We start from the raw sequence: 19,689 nt of genomic DNA, 5'->3' as shown, positions 1-19,689 counted from the left end.
AGTCATAATTTGGTCATGGGAGGCTCTTCAGGAAGTGACGCAATATTTACAGTTTAGTGTGTCCGAAAAGTGTTTACTATATGTTGAACAATAATAAACATTTTCTTATTGCACTTTATGTTACATGATATTTACAGTGTGTTTAATTTTATGATAGATATTAGATTGAATCTGTGTGGGTGTGCTTTTTTTTCTTTTCTTTTTTTGTGTGTGGGTGGAAGGAGGACTGTATTTGTTTAAGCGTGTTGTGTGTGTTATTATATATATATATATATATATATTATTTATTATATATATATATATATATATGTATATATATATATATATATATGTATATATATATATATATACATATATATATATATACATATATAAATATATATATATATATATATATATATATATATATATATAATATATATAAACGTATCCACAAGCCTCTGTTCAGTCAGATATTTGAAATGAGATGATTCCCGATGATCCTCAGGAACTTCTCTAAATGGGTCTAGAAAACTTTAATATTTCACTCCAATGTTTAAAATCTTAAACTTCTGTAAAGTTAAAGGTTATTATAAACTGACATAGGGGTGTAAGACACACACTGCTCCTCATTCTTGCTGATTTGAAAACGCATTGCATCCTGACAGCGCTGTGACGCTGAGCGTTTTGTGATTTGTTACACTATGAACGATACAATCGGCACAGTTTAGGGTGCTAACAGGGTTATAAGCTATTTCCCAGAATACACTGTGTGTGTGTTTGTGTGTGTGTGTGTGTGTGTGTGTGTGTGTGTGTGTGTGTGTGTGTGTGTGTGTGTGTGTGTGTCGTGTGTGTGTGTGTGTGTGTGTCTTTCATCAGGTCTCCACTGTTTCATCAGGAGGAAAGAAACAACAGGGAGAATGAACTTGACTCTTCCATAACACCACAGCTGGCTGACTACTGCTCGCTTGACATGTGCATGTGTGCGTGTGTGTGTGTGTGCGTGTTTGCGTGTGTGTATGTGTGTGTGCGTGTGTGCTTGTACATGTGTACAACTCAGCAGGCAGGTGCGGCAGATGTCCGGCACACACATCTCCCATCTCACACACAAACACAGATACAGTAGCGCCGTTAACACCGACACGGCAGACAGCTGATTTGGTGACATTCAAGGACCCCTCCCTGTCAGGTCACCATGGCGATGATAAAGTGCTGAGTCGTGCACATGTGTCCCGGTGCCAGCAGTTTCCAACAACACCCCGAACACGCCCTGGTAATGCCCCTTATCTGGCAGACACACAGACACTGCTGGGAGAGGTTTTCAGTGTTCTTTCTGCGGGGCGTCATTGTTTCCTTAACCTTAAATCCAATTAATTTGCCTGTTTATCGCAGACGCGAGATCTTCAAGTGAATCCTTTAGGTTGAAAGATGTATGTCTCCTCATCCCGCTCTCTGTTCTTTCTTTCTCTACGTCCCGCTCTCTCTCATGTTGAGAGTTCATGGCGGCTCTCCTTTCTATACAAGAATCAAACAAAGGACAAGTACTGTTTAATCCCATCGTAGCCCAGCGTTGAAGACAGACCAGCTGGAGGCCTTTGTGTTTGTGTGTGTGCGAGCGTGCGTGCAGGGTGTGTTTGTAACTATGTGTGTGTATGTGTGTGTGTGTGTCACATAAACCGGTAGTGTTCTCCATCCGTGTGCACTCTTGCAAGAGTGTGAATTGCTGAATGACACTCCTATCTGAGTTGTTCTTATGAGTTTGTGTTAATGTATATACTATATATCAGTGTGTGTGCATGCATGCGTGTAGGGTTGTGTAAGAGGGTTAAAGAAGGGGGAGGTGGGGTTAAGGGTAAGGAGTATTCCCCCCTCCTCCGCCTCTCATGGAGACACACAGATATTCAAGTTCGAGTTGCGTCGCCTTTTGTTTTCAGGAGGGGGAGGAGGGTGCAGTGGGTGGCTGGACGGATGGATGGCTTGCTGGGACACTGTGCCCCTCGGTTTTCCCCCAAAAATATCCCCCACTTTGCCTACAGTCTCCCCCCCCCACCTTCCCCTCCACCCTCAGCCCCTCCAGCCCCTCCAGCCCCTCCCTCCCCAGCCAGTGTAGTGCCACTGTATTGTCTGCTTTCAGGCGGGCCGCTTGTTGCTTGCCTTCTGTCCTGCTGTGCTGAGTGCCTGACAAAGGGGCTCTTTTAAATATGCAGACAATCCTCGATCACTTACACACACGCACACACACACACACACACACACACACACACACACACACACACACACACACACACACACATACACACACACACACACACTTGTTCCTGCTTTTCCTCTTTCTCTGTCAATTCTTCCATGGCTAGACCTGGCCTGGGAGTGTTTCCTTTTTTTCACGGAGAATCAACAAGTCTCAGACATGAAAAGGATACAGAAGGCTTTTCTCCCCGTCAGAGCGCGCTACGAGCTCTGAATGAATGCTGTCCGCGTCGCTTTGTGGAGCGGCCGTCTTGTCAAGGCCAAAAGTATGGAATCCTGTTTGTTCTCGTCTTTGTGAACGAGCTTTGTTCTTGCTGTACCTTTCACGAGGCTACACATTTATAATGCACAAAAAAAAAAATAAAGCCTTTTGGAAATAAAATGATTCTCAACATAGAAACAGTGATCCTTGACTATTTTTGTTTCACACATCATACGCACAAATACACGTGTCCTGTCGTCTTTAAATATGGAAACCGCTGTTTTTGGAAGTTGCAACAAAGTTATGGAGCGTGTTGTTCACTCAGCCAAACCGTTTAGAGACACGAGCTGGGAACCGGTTTGAAAATGTGGCACAACAGCCAAACATCAGGATGCCTCCCCCTCCTCCTCCCACACACACTTCCTCCATCTTTTGGTTCGGGAGCCCTCCCTGGCAGATTGGCAGGGGCCGCTCCCTCGCGCGAAGCAGCAGAGTGCAGGGGCCCGGGCCCCCAGACAGGAGCCCAAGCTGGTCTCAGCCTCCCAACATGTTGAGCTGGCCTGCCTTGGGCACAGCCAAATGGTTCTGCAGCTGCCCCTTTGTCCCCCTTCCTTAAGTAAACAAAGGACAGAAACAAATTAATGACCTACATTCACAGCAAAACCTCGCACGGCCTCCTCGCAGGGAGAGAGAGCGAGCAGTTGTCTATAAGCAGATGTTCACTTACAACACTGCAGACCGCAATTAATGATCACCAAGCAGCACATAACCAAAGGATACGGTTGCTGTGTTTTCCACAGCAGTTTTCATAATGTCTGCTGTCTCCCCCTGAAAGCGGTATCTAAAAAAACACTGACTGTTTTTAATCATTTTAATTATGAGAGGAGACACCTCCCGAAACAGAAAAACGTAATAATAATTGTCAAATAATCAAATAATTGCTCGCCTTTGAATGTGACAAAAATCACGTCCAATTAAAAACTTGTGAGCGCTCGTTAATGGTTGAGCTCCTCGAAATGGACACGAAATCTTTTTAGAACTTCTAAGTTTCTTAAACCAATATTGGGCATTCATCAGACAATGTAATAAAGATTAGGCGTGAGCTTATCGCGTGAGTGTGCGTCGGGGGCTTACTGAAGAGACCATCTGGGGCCTAATGAACGCTGCTCCTTGGCCTCTGTGCAGGAGCTTCTTAAGCATCTGTAAGAGGAGGTTTACTGAGCAGCAATACATTAGCTAAAGCTGATTTCGTTACTGGAAAACCGTACTTGAGGAGCTTTGGAATGAGCCACATTGTGTGTGTGTGTGTGTGTGTGTGTGTGTGTGTGTGTGTGTTGCAGGGGGTTGGAATCTCAACAAGCTGCTGCACATTTTCTTCTCAAATGCAAGCTCCACTGGCGCAGCAGCTACATCAGGAGTTGTGCAGGAACGCGAAAGCACACAGTGAGTTTTCGCGAAAACACACGCACACACACACACACACACAAAAACACACGATGTGTTCGGGCCATCCTGCTCACACACATAAACACAACTTCCACCCACATCGCAAGTCACTGAGGAACAGAATGTGAAAACCTCCAGCACTGGCCCTTCTGCAACCTGTAACTCTGTGTATATGTGAGTGTGTGTGTGTGTGTGTGTGTGTGTGTGTGTGTGTCTGTGTGTGTGTGTCTGTGTGTGTGTGAGCATGTGAGCCACAAATAAGACCAAAATCTCTGATTTGTCCCGATCATAAAATGTGCTTAAAAAGATGATGTTATGTTTGTAAAGAAGCGGTGAAGAACCCTGCATACGCGTCAACATAAGCAGAAACGCAGAGATATGTTGGTAAAACTACACATTATGATATAAAGTCGAGTCTTGACTGGTCATATTTTGTCCGTAAAAAAGAAAAACAGCGCTTCAGACAAAGGTTGAATTTCAAGATTCTTATAATTTATTGCAGTTTGCACACAATTTAAAAATGTCAACAACAGCACACCAAAAAATTACAAAACTAAACACAATTAGAATTTACTCCCCTTGAGAAAAAAAAAATCAACCCAACTATGATTGTCAAAGCTAAAAATGACTAAATCTGAAAAAAAGAACATAAAATAAAAGCAAATAATCATTTTAATCTCAAGAGGGAGCAAATATATCTGAATCAAAATCTGCTTGTTTTTTTCCCCAGACAGTGATTGTCCTTTTTCAAAACAGACTCAGTCTGCCCCATCTGTCTTTCCATAAACTGTCTATGACATTTGAACATTTCATTTTTATACCTTGCATTAAAAAAAAAATCCCCCCCCCCTCCCTACTCCTTTGTTTTCAAGTAAGCACAGCAAAAGATGGAGATGTTTCGTCAGGGTGGTTACTTCACAGCGTCTTGAGCGGTTGACATCGCTCCCACAACTCCACCCCACGCTCACACTTTAAAAATAAAATAAAATATAACAGCCCGGACTACAGCAGTTTAAGGCGGTCAAGTACAACCAGAGGAACAGAACAAAAAAAAACAGCAGTAATGATGAAAACAACAGCAGGATGGAGTGAGCCCATATGCAGAGACGCTGCCAGTGAAGAAATAACGTTTCAAGAAGGAAAAATTAGACGATGCGGTGCAAACTGCCGCAATGGCACCCACACTGTTGCCTTGGCAAAGCCTGTAGGTGCCACCAGATGACAGGGCAACACATACAACCACCCCACCCACCACATGCACATCAATGGGGGCGTGCACACACACACACACACACACACACACACACACACACACACACACACACACACACACACACACATATAAACAGTGAGGGGAGTGAGGGGAAATGTGGAGCGTTCACTTTTCAGTATCTCTGTGTCAAATGTTTTTTGGATTGTATTAACGCTTGACCATTACTTTGAAATTCTAATTAAAAAAAAGAAAATTAGAGATACAGAGGTTTAAAGAAAAATATTAAACCGACGTTGCCCCCAAACCCAAACACAACATTCACGTACAAAAATGAGAGTTCCAATCACATGATCAAAATATAATAAGACATCATTTTCTGATAAATTCAATAAATTCCATGAATTTAACAACTATTTCCGAATGCTCTCCAGTATCAAATACTTCCACAGCGTCAGAAATGTGTTTTTAATAAAGGCATCTTTTCAGCAAAAAATCTGATTTCATGTCTTTTAGCTTAAAAAGGTGCATTCAGGCATGCCAATTCTCTCCCATCGATCTCAAAGTAAGGATTATGTCTTAAGAGGTAAACACACACACGCACACACGCACACACACACAGACGTCTTATCACATTCATGCCACTGCGTCTGATGTGGGTTATTGTACTGAATCAGCACGGCTGCGCTCAGCTCTGTGCAGCTCGTGACAAAGATATCTGACCTTTCAACTTTCAGCAGGACAGCTCAGTTTCAGCCTTTCCTTTTTTTTCCTCTCTCCCTCTCCCCGTTTCTCTTCACGCTTTAGCAAAGTCAGAGCCGCATAACTGCACTCAACAGACCTGAAGTAAGTGCCCAATGAGCAGAAATAATTAAGAAATGGCTTTACCACGTCTAGAGCTGGAGAGGACGGACACGAGAGGTGGAAAGCAAACACACAGCAGTGGAGAAATTGAACGCCTGAGGAGGAGCAGGAGGAGGAAGTGCTGGGTGGACGTAGATCTTCAGTAGGTTAAATTGACTGGTAATAACCAAGCCACACGCTCATAAACACACGCACAAACACACGCAGCAGAGAGATCAGTGCATATACACGCAGGCTTAAAATGCTCCATCGTATCGCTTCAACATCCGACGGAAACACATTCGGTAACATTCTTCTCGGAGCCCAGCGACAGATCTACGAGTAGAAAAAAAACTTTTCACTGTCAAAAGTGTTATGTTCAAACATCTCCCCACCCCACCCCACCCCACCCCACCCCCGATGCAAAAACCACAACTTAAAAGGTTTAAGACAAAATCAAATGTTCATGCATTTTTTTCCATAGTCGTGAGAATAATATTCAGTTTTTCAACAGACTGCACCCTGGAGTAGTATTCACAAAGAAATGAAAAGAAAAGCCTGTTGTCAAATATTTGATCAATTACAATGTGTACAGTAATACAGCAAATTCACATTTTTATTTTAAAATATACAGGTTTGGACATCATGCAACAACAGCAGGTCCCATTACAAAAAAAAAAAAAGTAATTTAAAAAAGAAAAATAATAATCATTAATTTAAAAAAATAATAATAATTAAACGGATTTAAGTTCTAAAACTATAGCAGAACAATATACAACAACCTTAAATTAAATACTTTTTCAACAAGAGATGTTTTAAAGACTGCCAGCTAGATTTAAGAAAAAAATCTATTAATAACAATAATAATTATTATAATAATTTGTAAAGGTCTTTTCGTTTTTAGAAAATACTTCAAATTGATTGGAAGTGAAAAAAGGAGGCTGTGCATTGCATGAGTGCCATCAGTAAGTCCGTCAGTCAGCTTTACCCTGAACACACAACACCAAGAGCTTAACAAGTGAAGCGGGGAGCGCTTCGCCAACGACACCTCTATGCCAGTAGAAAATAAAATGAATACACACAAAACACACTCATACACACTCACGCACGTCAGGTGAAATTTTTGCCAGAGTAGTGCAGTATCACGCACACACACACACACACTTCTTCAAACTGTGTGTGCGCGCGCGAGGTGATCACAGTACCCGTTTAGTGTATTGTAATGCTTTTTCACTTCAGTGTGTTCGACCTGAACTCCTGCAGTGGTGTTTGCTGTCTGTGGAACTGGGACCGAGACGCTGGCCAGCGCCGGAGTGTTGTGTGTCTGAGATGAAACACAAACAAGAGTGAAACCTCTTCAAGAAGGCGAGACATTCTCACTGGGACCCATGTCCTTTTTGACGCATTAAAAACCACCAAACAGAGCTTATGCCAAATAAAAATAAGAGTTCATAAAATACAATAAAATTACCCCAATCAGCAACAACAACAAAAAAAACAACTCAGTAGTAACATTTTCATGTGCTATTAAAGTGCAATTGAATGAGATTTTGCGACACACAAGAACATGACTCACTTGAACCCCAAACATCAAACTTTGCCACCTCCCTTTCACCTCTCCATGCCTCACTGCCCTCCTTTCACCCTCCGCTCTTTTCCCCTTCATCAAACACAACAGTCTGTTTCTACTTCCACAGTTCCTGGGAGCTGTCCTCAATCGCCCAATCCCTGACATTGGGCAGCGCCAGCGGTTCACTCTTCACTGACAGCGAGTTGACCAGTTCGCAATGGAACTTGCGGATGTGTCGGTAGAGGTCCCCGGACTGCGTAAAGCGCCGTTCGCACCACTTGCAAGCGTGCGGCTTCTCCCGCGTGTGCACCACTGCGTGGCGGCTGAGGTTGTGTGAGTATTGGAAGCTCTTGCCGCAGGTGGTGCAGGTGTATGGTTTCTCACCGGAGTGTGTCCGCTCGTGGCGCTTCAGTGTGTACATGCAGGAGAAGGTCTTGCTGCAGATGGTGCAGGTGGGCACGTTGACGTCTCCGGCGGGCTTGGAGCGGATGCCCTCCTGCTCCCTGAAGTGGGAGCTGAGGTGAAGCTGGAGGATGTGCGGGGAGGGGAATACCTTGTTACACAGCGGGCACATGAAGATCTGGGTGTGTTGAGCTGACAGCATGTTGGACACGTAGGGCAATAGGGAACTATCCATGCTGGCCACCTCGGCCTGGGCGCGCTCATTTTCTCCCCCCAGTAGGTCCTCGTCGTCTGCTGTGGCCGAAGGCTTTTCGTCCCGCTCCAGCTCCGAGGCCAGAGAGGCCTCTCGCAGAGCGGACAGGTGCGCTTCCAGGCCGAGCCTCCGCTGGGCCGACAGGGGCCCTCCGACCCCGTGGTGGGTCAGGCCCCCGTTGACAATGGGAAGCGCCTTGGCGATGCCGCTGTGCTCCATGTCATAGTCCCCACCTCCCAGGTCCTCATCCTCATCTGAAGCCAGGCCCCGCTCCACCTTCACCCTCACAGCCAATGGGCTTTGGAGGCTGTCGGGTGTAGCTGATCCGCTGAAATAGGACTGGTGGTGGTTACTGTGGTTGCTACCGGCAATTGGCTTGACCGACAGGTCCAGGACGCAGTCGGTAGCGTCGTTCGACACCCTCCTGCCTCTCTGTCCTCCACGAGAGCTCACGGAGCGATGGGACCTCTGTGACAGGGATCCAGTAGAGCTGGTAGGGCTGCCGGCCGGGGAGAGCAGCTTTCCTCCCTCGCCTGGACCTTCCCCACCCTGCGTCTCCGCCTCGGCATGCCCTGGGCTGGTTCTAGCAATGGCCGGTGCCCCTGCTCTGTCTACGGACGGCAGCCTCAGCCACAGCGGTCCTCTCTGGGCCTTCCCCTCGTCGTCTTCGTCACTGTGCAGCAGGTCTGCGGTAGCGGGCCGGCCCGTGGAACCATCTGATAGGCTGTCGGCCTTATCAGAGCAGCTTGACCCACCGTCCTCTTCTCTGCGCGTGCTGTCTGCCTCCGTCGTGGCCTTCTGCTTCAAGCGTTTCTTACACACCTTGACAATGTCATACATGTGCAAGTAGCTGGCCGCTGCCAGCACATCCTCTACGGGAAGGTCCTGGAACTGCAGCTTGCCCTCGTACATGAACTCCAGGAGCAGGGAAAAGGCCGGGGCTGTGACAATGTCGTTGTTGAGGTGCACCACGTCTCTCTTGTCCAGCTGGTCCTTGTAGAAGAGGTGAAAGTACATGCTGCAGGAGGCAAGTACGGCCCGATGGGCCCGAAACTGGGCATCGCCCACCAGCACCGTGGAGTCACACAGGAAGCCCTGATGCCGCTGCTCGCTCAGACACTGGAGTAAATGTCTGCTGTGGTCTGGGAACTCCATCTTGCCGTCCTCATAACCTACAGAGACACAGAGAAAGAGGCAGAAGTTAGATACATGTGATATAAACCTGTGATGACAGACTTGACATTTACACCTCATGTAGGCTTTCAAAGAAGTTCTGAAACATTTTAAATTAGTTAAATATAAAAATATAAACAAAAAATAAAAAACGAAAAAGTGAAAACGTACATAAGATGATTTTAATTCAAAGACGACAGACTAATTCTTGAAAAAATAAAAGCAAAGCGACAAACTTATTATAATTGAATTATAAATGAATTATGTCAAAATATAAAAAATGTTGTTAAAAGATTTGGATATTCTTATCACCATTTAGGTTTTAGTGCTAACAATGCAAATATTATCTTAAACAAGAAATAATAGAAAACAACAACAGAGATGCAAGAAAGAAGAGACAAACGACTGAAACACATTCTCAAGTGATGCTGAAAGAAACTACAGAGAAGAGGACGAACGAGCGAAAAGAAACACATCAGGAAAAGATACGTCAGTAAAAACAGGAAGATAGAGATGAAAAAAGGAAAATATTTCATCACATAAAAAGTAAATTAAAATATAGGAGAAAATGCAAATATACCACGTGTATTTTAAATGTGTTCATATATTTTATGTATACAAAATAATAACCTATGCACAGTCACGATTTCTTTCCTCTCACAATCACAGCATCAACACAAATATTTCTGCTCAAATTTGAAAACACCACGCAGAGAGTTAATTTGTACAACGATGCCACAGGGTGATGTTATTTCTATAGTTATTTACTTTATCTGCAAAAAAATAAAAAGAATCAGGGGAAATCCTGATGATAATTACAATTATAAAGAATAATAATTACAGAACAATCACAAATTCAGTTTTTACCCACAGACAGACTTAAAGTCAGGTAAAGCAGCAGCGACAGATTCTTCTACTCTACGTCTCTCTCTGTTCTCTCCGTTCTCTCTGTTTCTCTCTAACTCCTCTGCCTGCACTCCTGGATTGTCGCTGCTCCTACGCTGGTTATTTTTATTAACCCACTTTGGCCTGGCCTGGCACAGCCCTTTTAGGTAACCGGCTTTCAGCTGCACACACTGTCCTCACGTAAACACACACACACATACACACACACACTTAGTACCAGCCTACCTACCAACCACCTCCACAGGCTAAGTCGAGCAGGAAAACTGGCCAATTGAAAACAAAACAGCTTGTCCCCCGTTTAACCTGCGAGCACCGTCTTTAGGTGTAAGACAAAGGGGGGTGGGGGAATGAAAACTTGCAGCAATGCTCCTCAAGTGTCCTTAAAAAAAAAAGAGTTGGTAAAAATGTATCTAATTGATCAGATAAATTAACAACTAAATCTGTGATGACAGAAGGCGATAACGAGACCGGAATCTGTAAAATCATTAAGTCCCACCTGTTAACCAAGTCGATTTGTCCTGCCTGAGAAAATACATCGGTCCCGCTCTGCACTGTGTTAACCAAAGCAGCTAAATCACCTCATTTGAATGAAGCTAAACCAAGAATGTCACTGTGTGTGTGAGACTGTGTGTGTGTGTGTGTGTGTGTATGTCGCGTCTATGTGTGTGTGCTCGACCTCCGGCTCGTTCAGACTCCTTTAAATGAGGGGGCTTACGGGGGACAAGGGTGTACCACCTCCCACCTCCACCCTCATAGCCCCCACCCCTTCGTCCGACCAAACCCCTCCGACCGCCACCTCCTCCTTCCACACACCATCCGTCACTCACACACTCCTTTCCCATCTGAATCTTACAAGAAAAAACCCTGCACATCCGCCCCATAGTAGAAACTGCCCTCTTCCTCGACCCCCCCCCCCCCCCTTCCCTTCCCCTACCTCCCTCACCTCACCCACCACCACCCAGAAGAGAAGATTTACAATACAATCACTGTAAGTGCCCTGCTCGTCACAGCATCAATCCTAATCCTTAAAGATGGCTAAAAATAAAGACGGTGGTGGCGGCGGTGGGGAGGGAGCCGCCAGCGGAGGCTCAGGAGGGCAGCAGCCCGTCGCCCGGCCCGGCCAGTTAGCTCAGGCAGGGGTCTGACAGAGACACACAGAGGGGCAGGGAGGGAGAGGGTGAGAGAGAGGCTGGGATGGCCGGGGAGGGAGGCTTACCCACATCTGATCCAGCTGACGGGGGCCATATGGCAGCTGCTAGCCAGATAAAGAGATTAAGACTAGGAGGGAGTGCGATTACAGCTGTCTAGCCAATTCAGGCAGCTCAAATCTGCAACTTCTAAATTAGTCTCCTCTACTCCAGCCGACAGGAGGGGAAAAAAGACAGCACATGCTTTCAAGTAATTTTACAGTTAGATTTAACTGAAAGAAAAAAACAAGAAAAAAACAGATACAATTAGAATTAGCAGCTAATTTTATTTTCTGCTTGAAGTTTGGAAAAAAAGATATTTTATCAACAAAAAACATTGTTGCTGTTTCTTTGCTTAAATTACACTCATCTGAAAAAATTACAAATTTTTTTTTTTTTTTATTAAAATGGCTAAAGAAGCATAACATGTAATTATTATTTAACTTTTTTTGTTTTACCAATAAAATAAATTAACAAGAACTAATAATTATATTTAAAATATGGTTTTCTCAGTTGTAACTTTGCTTTCAATTAACGAGCGTCTGAACAAAAAGCTGTGCACTACAAATAGCAAACAAAATACAAAACAATCGGTGAATTTTAAATGCAACTCTCCAGACTACAAACTTAAAACACAGCAGAGAGCCTCCCGGACTGCAATTACGCCTCAGACCGGCAGCACCAACACAAGTTTACTACTCACCAGCAGCTTCACACAGCACTCACACTGGTTTGACACACCGGAGATCCCCACAACAAAACAGAATAACTACTCCACTACCCCGGACTCTCCTACTCTGTTCACTTTGCGTCACACAGACACACAAACACACAAACACACGCACACAAGACGATACCTGCAGCAGTATGCATCAACTTGATTAACTCCACTGTAGCAGAATAGCTGGGCTCTCTGGCTGGGAATGGCTGTGTATCTCTTTCTCTCTCTCTTTCTCTTTCTCTCCGTTGCTTGCTCTCTCTGAATCAATGAGTGGGTAGAAGAGGAGAGGAGAAGAAGAAGAAGAAAAAGAAGAAGAGGAAGGAGAAGAAAAAGAAGAAGAAGAAGAAGAAGAGGGAGGCAGGCAAAAAAAACACGCTGTTCAAACTGCGAGGGACAGATGCAAAGTGGAGGAGATGTTGGAGGGGGAACGAGATACCACCTCCCTCCTCCTCCTCCGCCTCCTCCTCCTCCTAACTGGCGCTGATCGGCAGCCACAAACACACACACATACATACACAGCGTGCGCACACACACACAGTGCACTAACTCTCCCAGGCTGCCGCTGAGACTCACAATAAAGGACTGGGGAGGGGGTGGAGGCGGTGGAGGGATGGAGGAGGAGGAGGTGGTGGGGTGGATGGCAGCCTGTCAGCTGCTCTGACATCATCCTCAGATGGAGATGCTACCTCCAGCTGTGCTCTTTCTACAGCCATATGCTGCCTCCTCTACACTCCTGCCACCAGACTCCTCTTTCATTCTACCAACACCAACACCACGCAACTTTGTCTCTCTTTCTCCCCCTTTTTCCCTCTTTCTTGGAGAAAAAAAAACAAAAAACACAAGTCGACCAAATGTAGTGCTGGTTTTTTTTTTTGGGAAAACAGAAAATAGGAACGTGAATGGTTCATATACAGAGGTTTGGAGTTAACACATTTAAAAACGTTTTTGAATACCTCTGTCTTTCTCTACATGCCTCTGTCTCGTCCAATAACCATAAACAAAGGCCAACACAGCACATTTGCAACTGACAGACGCACGCAGCTGATATTGTTTTCCACTTCTTTACGGTTCAGCGCCTGTGCCTCGTCTTGTATTCATTCATTCATTCATTCATTCACTCATTTATCCACCCCCCCACCCTACACACACACACACACACACACACACACACACACACACACACACCCCACACACACACACCATACTCGGACCTTTCGGACAACTGACAAGAACAAAAATGAAATGAGGAAACAATGAGAACATGCCATAAAGAAATAATCTAAAGGGTGCAAATCCAAAACAAAAGGTTTAAAAGCATGAAATAACCCTGTGAGAAACTTATTACAACGGCCATATTTCACTTTCGCTTTTAGAAATTGTGTAGATAAGGAGAGAGTGAATTATACAGCCAAAAGAATCGTTTTCTTTTGAATATAATGTCGTGCCCGAATTGCAAAATGTTCCTTTTTAAAGAGTTTAAAAGACTAATTTAGCATACCGGTGGCAATTTATTACAATATTGATGCTTACTGATAAGATTATGTCGTGTTAAATAATATTGTTTTAGTTGTATGATGCGTAACATATGCAGTGTGTGTACGTTAATTACATTAACACTTCTGTATAATATAAGTGGACTTTTCTTTCGAATTCACCAACAAATAAACAGTTTAGTAACAAACTAAAAAAGAGGCAAAATAGGTTATTATCAATGTAACCATTTTGACTCCAACTTCTAACTTGTTTTAATAAGCTTATGTAAACATTCGGCTCTGCTTTCAAAGTCTTCAGACGTCACACCACACGACTTGAACTTTAATTAACTTCACCACTGGAGTTTCAGTTAGCATCTATAATTACAGTGTTAGAAACTAATGTGTCGTCGCACGCAACCGACGCGCTATTTGGACTTCTGTTTGACTTCAACACATTTCAGATATCGTGACAGCGCTGCAGTCAACACTTTGACACACACTTTGACAAACACTTCTACAATGCGATCAATAAGTTTGTTGTAAATCACACCGACGCACGCGTTTAACTTCATTTGAAGCAGCCCACTGAAAAGCCAACCGCGGCAGCGACTGTTCGTGGAGCTTCGTGTCCGTCGAGGAAATGAGTCAAAGTGATGCGAGACTGTTGCCGAACAAACTATAACAACAGCACATTTGTGAGCAGAAGACGTAACACACACACACACACACACACACACACACACACACACACACACACACAGACAGACACACACGCGCGCGCGCGCGCGCGGAGACACACTGACCCAGGCAGCTAGCTACAGCCCGACCGTGGCTAACAAAAGTAAAGCCAAGAGGCTACAATGTTGCGCTATTTACAGTTGTTTCGAAGGCCCCGGTGCTATGACAACAGCCACTAAAACACCGAGGAGGGAGAGACAACATGGCAACTATTAGTGTGCAGAGACAACACAGTAATGCTAAGGAAGGTTTAGCTACTTTTCTCCCCCTCCGTAACCCACCCTCGCTCTCCTGAGCCTCCTTTAATCGGACTCCGGTGTTAAGAGGCAGCACTTACAGACAACACGGTCCAACGTCTCCGCCGCTTCCTCCGTCAAATCCTCCTTCCTTCTTCTTTTTTTTCTTCCCCCGGAGACAAAACTAGATTGACTTTGGACTAATTTCCATAACAGGCTGCCGAGGCGAGCGGGCGGAGGGACGGGGAGTCTAGCGCTCTGCGGCGGCCAGATGTTTCCGAGCTGTTGCTGCTCAACTCGGGGCTGGGAAAAAAGGAGGCGAGTTGACTGGCACGGCGCGGAAGCCAATGGTGCCGGCGAGGAGGCAAGTGAAGGCAAATTGGAAGCGGCCCTCGCACAGAGGAGAGGGAGGGATATGTCTTCTTCTCTCGTCGGCGTAGGTTGACACCAGGCAACAGCAGCAGCAGCAGCGTGCACAGTGAGAAGGCAGGGAAGAAGAAGAAGAAGCTGGGCCAAACCAACTGGTTCTGCGAGTTAGTGAGGCGGACTGGCGCAGCGGAGAGCGAGAGAGTGGAGAGCGGCGCGGTGCGGCCTGGGTACTGTAGTCAAGTCGGAGCAGGGGGTGTGTGTGTATGTGTGTGTGTTGGAGGGGCGGTCGGGGGAGGGGGGGGTGTTGGTGGAGGCGGAGCTGATGTGAGCAGGTGCACCACCTTGACAGGAGTGAAAGAGAAAGAATCCCGTTAATGCTAATACATTGCTTTGTCAAAAATAATAACAGCTTTTAGTTCGACGATGTACTGCAAAAACATTTGTATATATTTGGTGTTAATCAAAGACACAAAACGGGTGCACCACTTCCAAAGCTAAAAATCAAACACAAAAACATGGTTAACAACTGTTTGCAGAGGTGGAAAGTATAACTACTACTGAAGTACTGTAGCCTTGAGTAATACCACTTTATGTTAAGAGAAATATTGAACACATCATTTTACTTTTGGTTCTTAAGAGTTGTTTTTTGTTGAAGAGAGATGCAAAGAAATTCAGATTAAAGTAAGCTATAACAGTATTTAATGCTAATACTTTTGTACTTTTATTTGAACCCAGAACTTTGGAGTAATGCTGCTGTATTATTACTTCTTTCCCTTCTCATTTGCAGTACTGACAAAATTAGTCAAATAACTGATTAGTTTATCACTGAATATAACAACACATTTGATAATCGGTTAATCATTTAATTTATCAAGCGAAGATATAAAACCATTCTCTGGTGACAACTTCTTAAATGTTCTCTTCTCTTTTTTAATGTAATTTTAAACCAAAAATATCTGAATACCTCAAATATTTTGAAGTGCTAAACTTGAGCTTGAGTAATGGGCATTTACATTTTATTGACTAAATGATATATAAATTGATTACAAAATCAATCTACAGATTAATATATAATTAAATAATTGTTTGACACAGTCCTCCAGTACAATAATAGTTTTTTCTATTACACGCTATTTATGGCAATTGACTTATGGCGTAAAGTTGCATTAGAAAACACTATAGCTGTGCTGAGGATAACCTCCTTTTCTCACTGTTATGATAGTCTCCGTTTAACACTTTCACCATTTATTACAGTTTACATGCATGGCTGCCTTCAGTTTGTGATGTGCTGTCAGAGTGTCAGTCTCAGCTCTGGAAAGAAAAACCCCTCAGCGACAAAGACTTTGGAAGTTGTGGCAAAAAAAGCTGCATATGGCAGGTTCATTTTGTGAAAATAGAGGCGGAGATGTGTTCATTGGATTTATTGCATATTAAAAGGGATGTGGCAGAAACATCTTTAAAATCCCTCAAATTAATCTTCAGATAGATTTCTTCAAATAACACTCTGATGAGTACAACATGACTGAAACGTCCTGTGCCTTGCTGAAGAAATGGCACGGCTTTGTGTGGCACGGCCTGTTTAACCTGTAAGTTTCAGTTCACAATAAACCAACCTGAATAACTAGGTTGTTGCAACACAGGACTGGATCTGTATCCATTATTGTTCATCACTGCAGTGGCCTTCAACATGGGACCTTCCAGTTTATATACAGCCTTATGTGAGATTGTATTTTTCTCATATATCTGCCTGATTTTTAATACTTGTGTTATGAAGAATGGCAACGTGAAGTGCTGTATACCCAGAGACATACAACTTGTGAGTTTCCTAAATGACTTCCAAGAGAAGAGGAAAGCAGATGTAGGACCATGTGTTTCTCCATACCAGGGAACCTGTCTCACCATTGTGAAAAAAGGGACTTTCAAGTGCTCTTACCAAGGTGCACCCAAGGGACTTAAAAAGGTTCCCAGAAACACAATGAACAACAAGATAATTGTGTTGTAACCAGCTTAGATTGAAAATAAATCTGGTCATTCATGGTCATCCTATAATTTGACCAAATGCATGTATATGTCACTTTAAAATGCATGACTGATCCGAGGTTTCACTCTGCTGCTTTAAAATCATATCTAACATTTTTTGTTTGTTCTTTAAACTCCATTTAAAATGTGGGTCACTGAGACAAAAACCTTAATCAAACGTCTGTCATGGGAGCCTTGACATGACAAAGTTTGGGCAGCTCTCGTTGCCTGAGTGAGTCTGCATCCCCTAAACCTGTCCCAGTAAACTAATTGGCGTTACTAATAGATGGCTGAATGAACTGCAGCCCTGTGTGGTAATGATTCACACGATCCGGTGTCATAGCTGAAGGACTTGTTCAAAATGCAAATGAATGATGACCCTGTTATGTGTCTATCAATTTGGGGATCCACATTACCAGAGCATCACAATGAGCCCCTTGTTCTTGCAGGCAAATACAACTCGGCAACGCGTAACATGAGGACGACAGATAATTGGATTTAGATGCAGACTTTCTAAAATATTAGCTAATTCTAGCAATACATGTAAAGTAGTCCAACCAGTCTTGAGGTAATTGTAGGTTTCATTAAACATCAAGCTCCCTTTTTGAGGGATGTTTTATAAGCTTGCAGGAAGACGTGCTGCACGGAAGACTCACCTCACAGTCACACGGTCTCTTTTGTAGCTCCTATGTATGGTAGATAGTGTAAAGAGAAAGATGCTTTTCAGATAGCCTTGAATGCATTGAAATCGTGTATGCATGTGTCTGTGTGTGAATACCTCAAGAGATTCCTGTGCAATTTTCTAACCGTTTTCTTCCACCGCTCTTGTGTTCCCCTCTCTGATCCACATATTGTTTTGCCACTGACAGATGCCAGAATATAGCCTTGTGTGTGTGTGTGTTTGTGTGTCTGAGTGAGTGAGTGTGTGTCTGTGTGTATGTGCGCCAAAAAAGCACAGCCAGCCTGATGTTTGAAATTATCTGTACGACTATTTCATCCTCCCTATACCGAAAACTAAAGACAAAGCAGAAGGCAGAAAAAACACCATAAAAAGATCGATATGCAAGGCAGTGCTTGTATTCACATGTTCGGTGCACATTTCTGTGAAGGTTTAGATCTCTTTTTTCGACTTAAAAGGAAGACAAATTTTAAATGCACACATCCATAAATAGTCTCATATATTTAAAAAATAATCAGTCAGACCTTCCTCAGATACTCAAACTGTTGTATTAAACTTGTGTGTCCTTTAATTATCAATCATTCAGCACACATTTCGTAAAGTTACATAGAGTCCGGGTTGTTTGTGTCATGTTTCAGTGGAAATACACTCCTTTTATTTAACTGTCCTTCTACTTCCCACCTCTGGAGGTCGCTGTAGATCCCATCTTTTACACTCGAATTCTCTCTATATTCAATTCAGTTCACTGAAGCTTCGTTGGCATGCCATTTTGATTAAAAGATATGCTGCCAAAGCACATACATAGAGGAAAATTAATAATACATCCAATACAAACATTAAACAGTAGTTATGTATAGGGTATTTAATTAAACGATACTTCGAAACAGAAAAAAAGACATTACGTGTAATCATATCAATGAAAGTTAAGAAAAACTGATTTACAGCCGCTGCCTTTTGTGCCACAATTTATCTTTTTTGTTGTGACTCTTCACTGTATTCTTGATGCCTTTTTTCATAGAAACGTGTGTGACACTAATATTCATCTTTTCATTCAATCCCCCTGAAGCAGAAAGTCCTGAGTGCAGGTTTATTTCTTTGTCTGAAGCAAAGAAAAAGCATTTTTTTTACGAATCTGGCAGAAGAAACGATTCAGAGAAAACCTCTGGCCATCCCAGAGACATTACGACTGTATACGCTTCACAGACTCTGCTTTGCCTTGCCAGAATTAATTATATTTTACTTGTCAACGGCTTTTTATATTCAAAGGTGTTTAACACAGACAGCTGTTTGAAAGGAAAAGGGATTCTGATGATGAGCCTTATTTTTCTCAGTACAATATGCAGCATAAATGGTGTCTCGGAGTTCTTTATGCAGGATTTATTTATTGAAAACATATTTAATTAAACATTTTAAATACAGTCTCTTTCCATGCACGTCATGTATATGTCCTTCTATGGACACAGTAATATTGTTCCACTTGGCCTTTAACATACTGGACAATTTGAAGATTGAGATGAAGCTAATTTGTAAGCTCTGAATAAAAAAGAGCTGATGTGAAATTTAAAATTCAGACTTTTTTTTTTTTTACCAACGTGGTCTGGTTTGTGGTTGGCTAAATTCTCCTGTTGTGTCCTGGTGGTTTGAGGGAAACTGAGAGCATCTATCCATCCATCCAAGAGTCTCCCAATCCTCCACAGCATGTCCCACAGCTGCCCTCATCATGCCCGTAATAGAAGCAAGCAAGAGGGGAGACGATCTGGGAGACACTGGCTGGCTGACAGAGGAAGAGGAAGAGGGAGGGGAGGGAGGCAGACAGATGTTAGAATCTCAGCTCTGGGGCGATGAGATCAATCCATCCTCCGAGGCAGACGCAGAGAGATAGAAAGATTGAAGCGATGTCTAATATACAGTTGGCGGCTCTCTTTCCTCTCTGCATCCCAGACATCAAATCATAAATCCAAACACCCTGACTACACCTGGACTAAGCAGCCACTGTGAGAAAGAGGAGGATGAAGAAGCTTGGAAGAAGTG

General features: G+C 43.6%; 1 protein-coding gene across 4 annotated transcripts; it reads right to left on the bottom strand.

The window, feature by feature from the left end:
* Window positions 1–6,350: 6,350 nt before the first annotated feature.
* zbtb18 (zinc finger and BTB domain containing 18) lies at window positions 6,351–14,828 on the bottom strand. Of its 4 annotated transcripts, XM_068567909.1 has the most exons (3): window positions 14,693–14,828; window positions 12,279–12,400; window positions 6,351–9,327 (listed from the first exon to the last, which is right to left on the bottom strand). In XM_068567909.1, the coding sequence occupies exons 2-3, from the start codon at window positions 12,292–12,294 to the stop codon at window positions 7,616–7,618; spliced, it is 1,728 nt and encodes a 575-aa protein (XP_068424010.1). In that variant the 5' UTR covers window positions 12,295–12,400; window positions 14,693–14,828; the 3' UTR covers window positions 6,351–7,615. The 4 variants fall into 4 exon arrangements, with proteins under 4 accessions (XP_068424010.1, XP_068424011.1, XP_068424009.1 ...); XM_068567910.1 differs by lacking the exon at window positions 12,279–12,400 and having other exon boundaries at window positions 14,693–14,807; XM_068567908.1 differs by lacking the exons at window positions 12,279–12,400; window positions 14,693–14,828 and adding an exon at window positions 10,731–10,972.
* Window positions 14,829–19,689: the final 4,861 nt, after the last annotated feature.

This window comes from Clinocottus analis, unplaced genomic scaffold, assembly GCF_023055335.1.
Source record: "Clinocottus analis isolate CAN_PGR_092001 unplaced genomic scaffold, fCliAna1.0.p SCAF_8, whole genome shotgun sequence".
Lineage (NCBI taxonomy): Eukaryota > Metazoa > Chordata > Actinopteri > Perciformes > Cottidae > Clinocottus > Clinocottus analis.
The sequence above is the reverse complement of the archived record's forward strand: the minus strand, read 5'-3'. Positions and strand labels throughout refer to the sequence as shown.

Coding starts and splice junctions, on each gene's coding strand:
- zbtb18 (XM_068567908.1), bottom strand. CDS start 10,770: ATGTATTTTCTCAGGCAGGACAAATCGACTTGGTTAACAG. Junction 9,328..10,730: donor CAAATCGACTTGGTTAACAG/GTGGGACTTAAT, acceptor GTGTCTCTGTAG/GTTATGAGGACGGCAAGATG.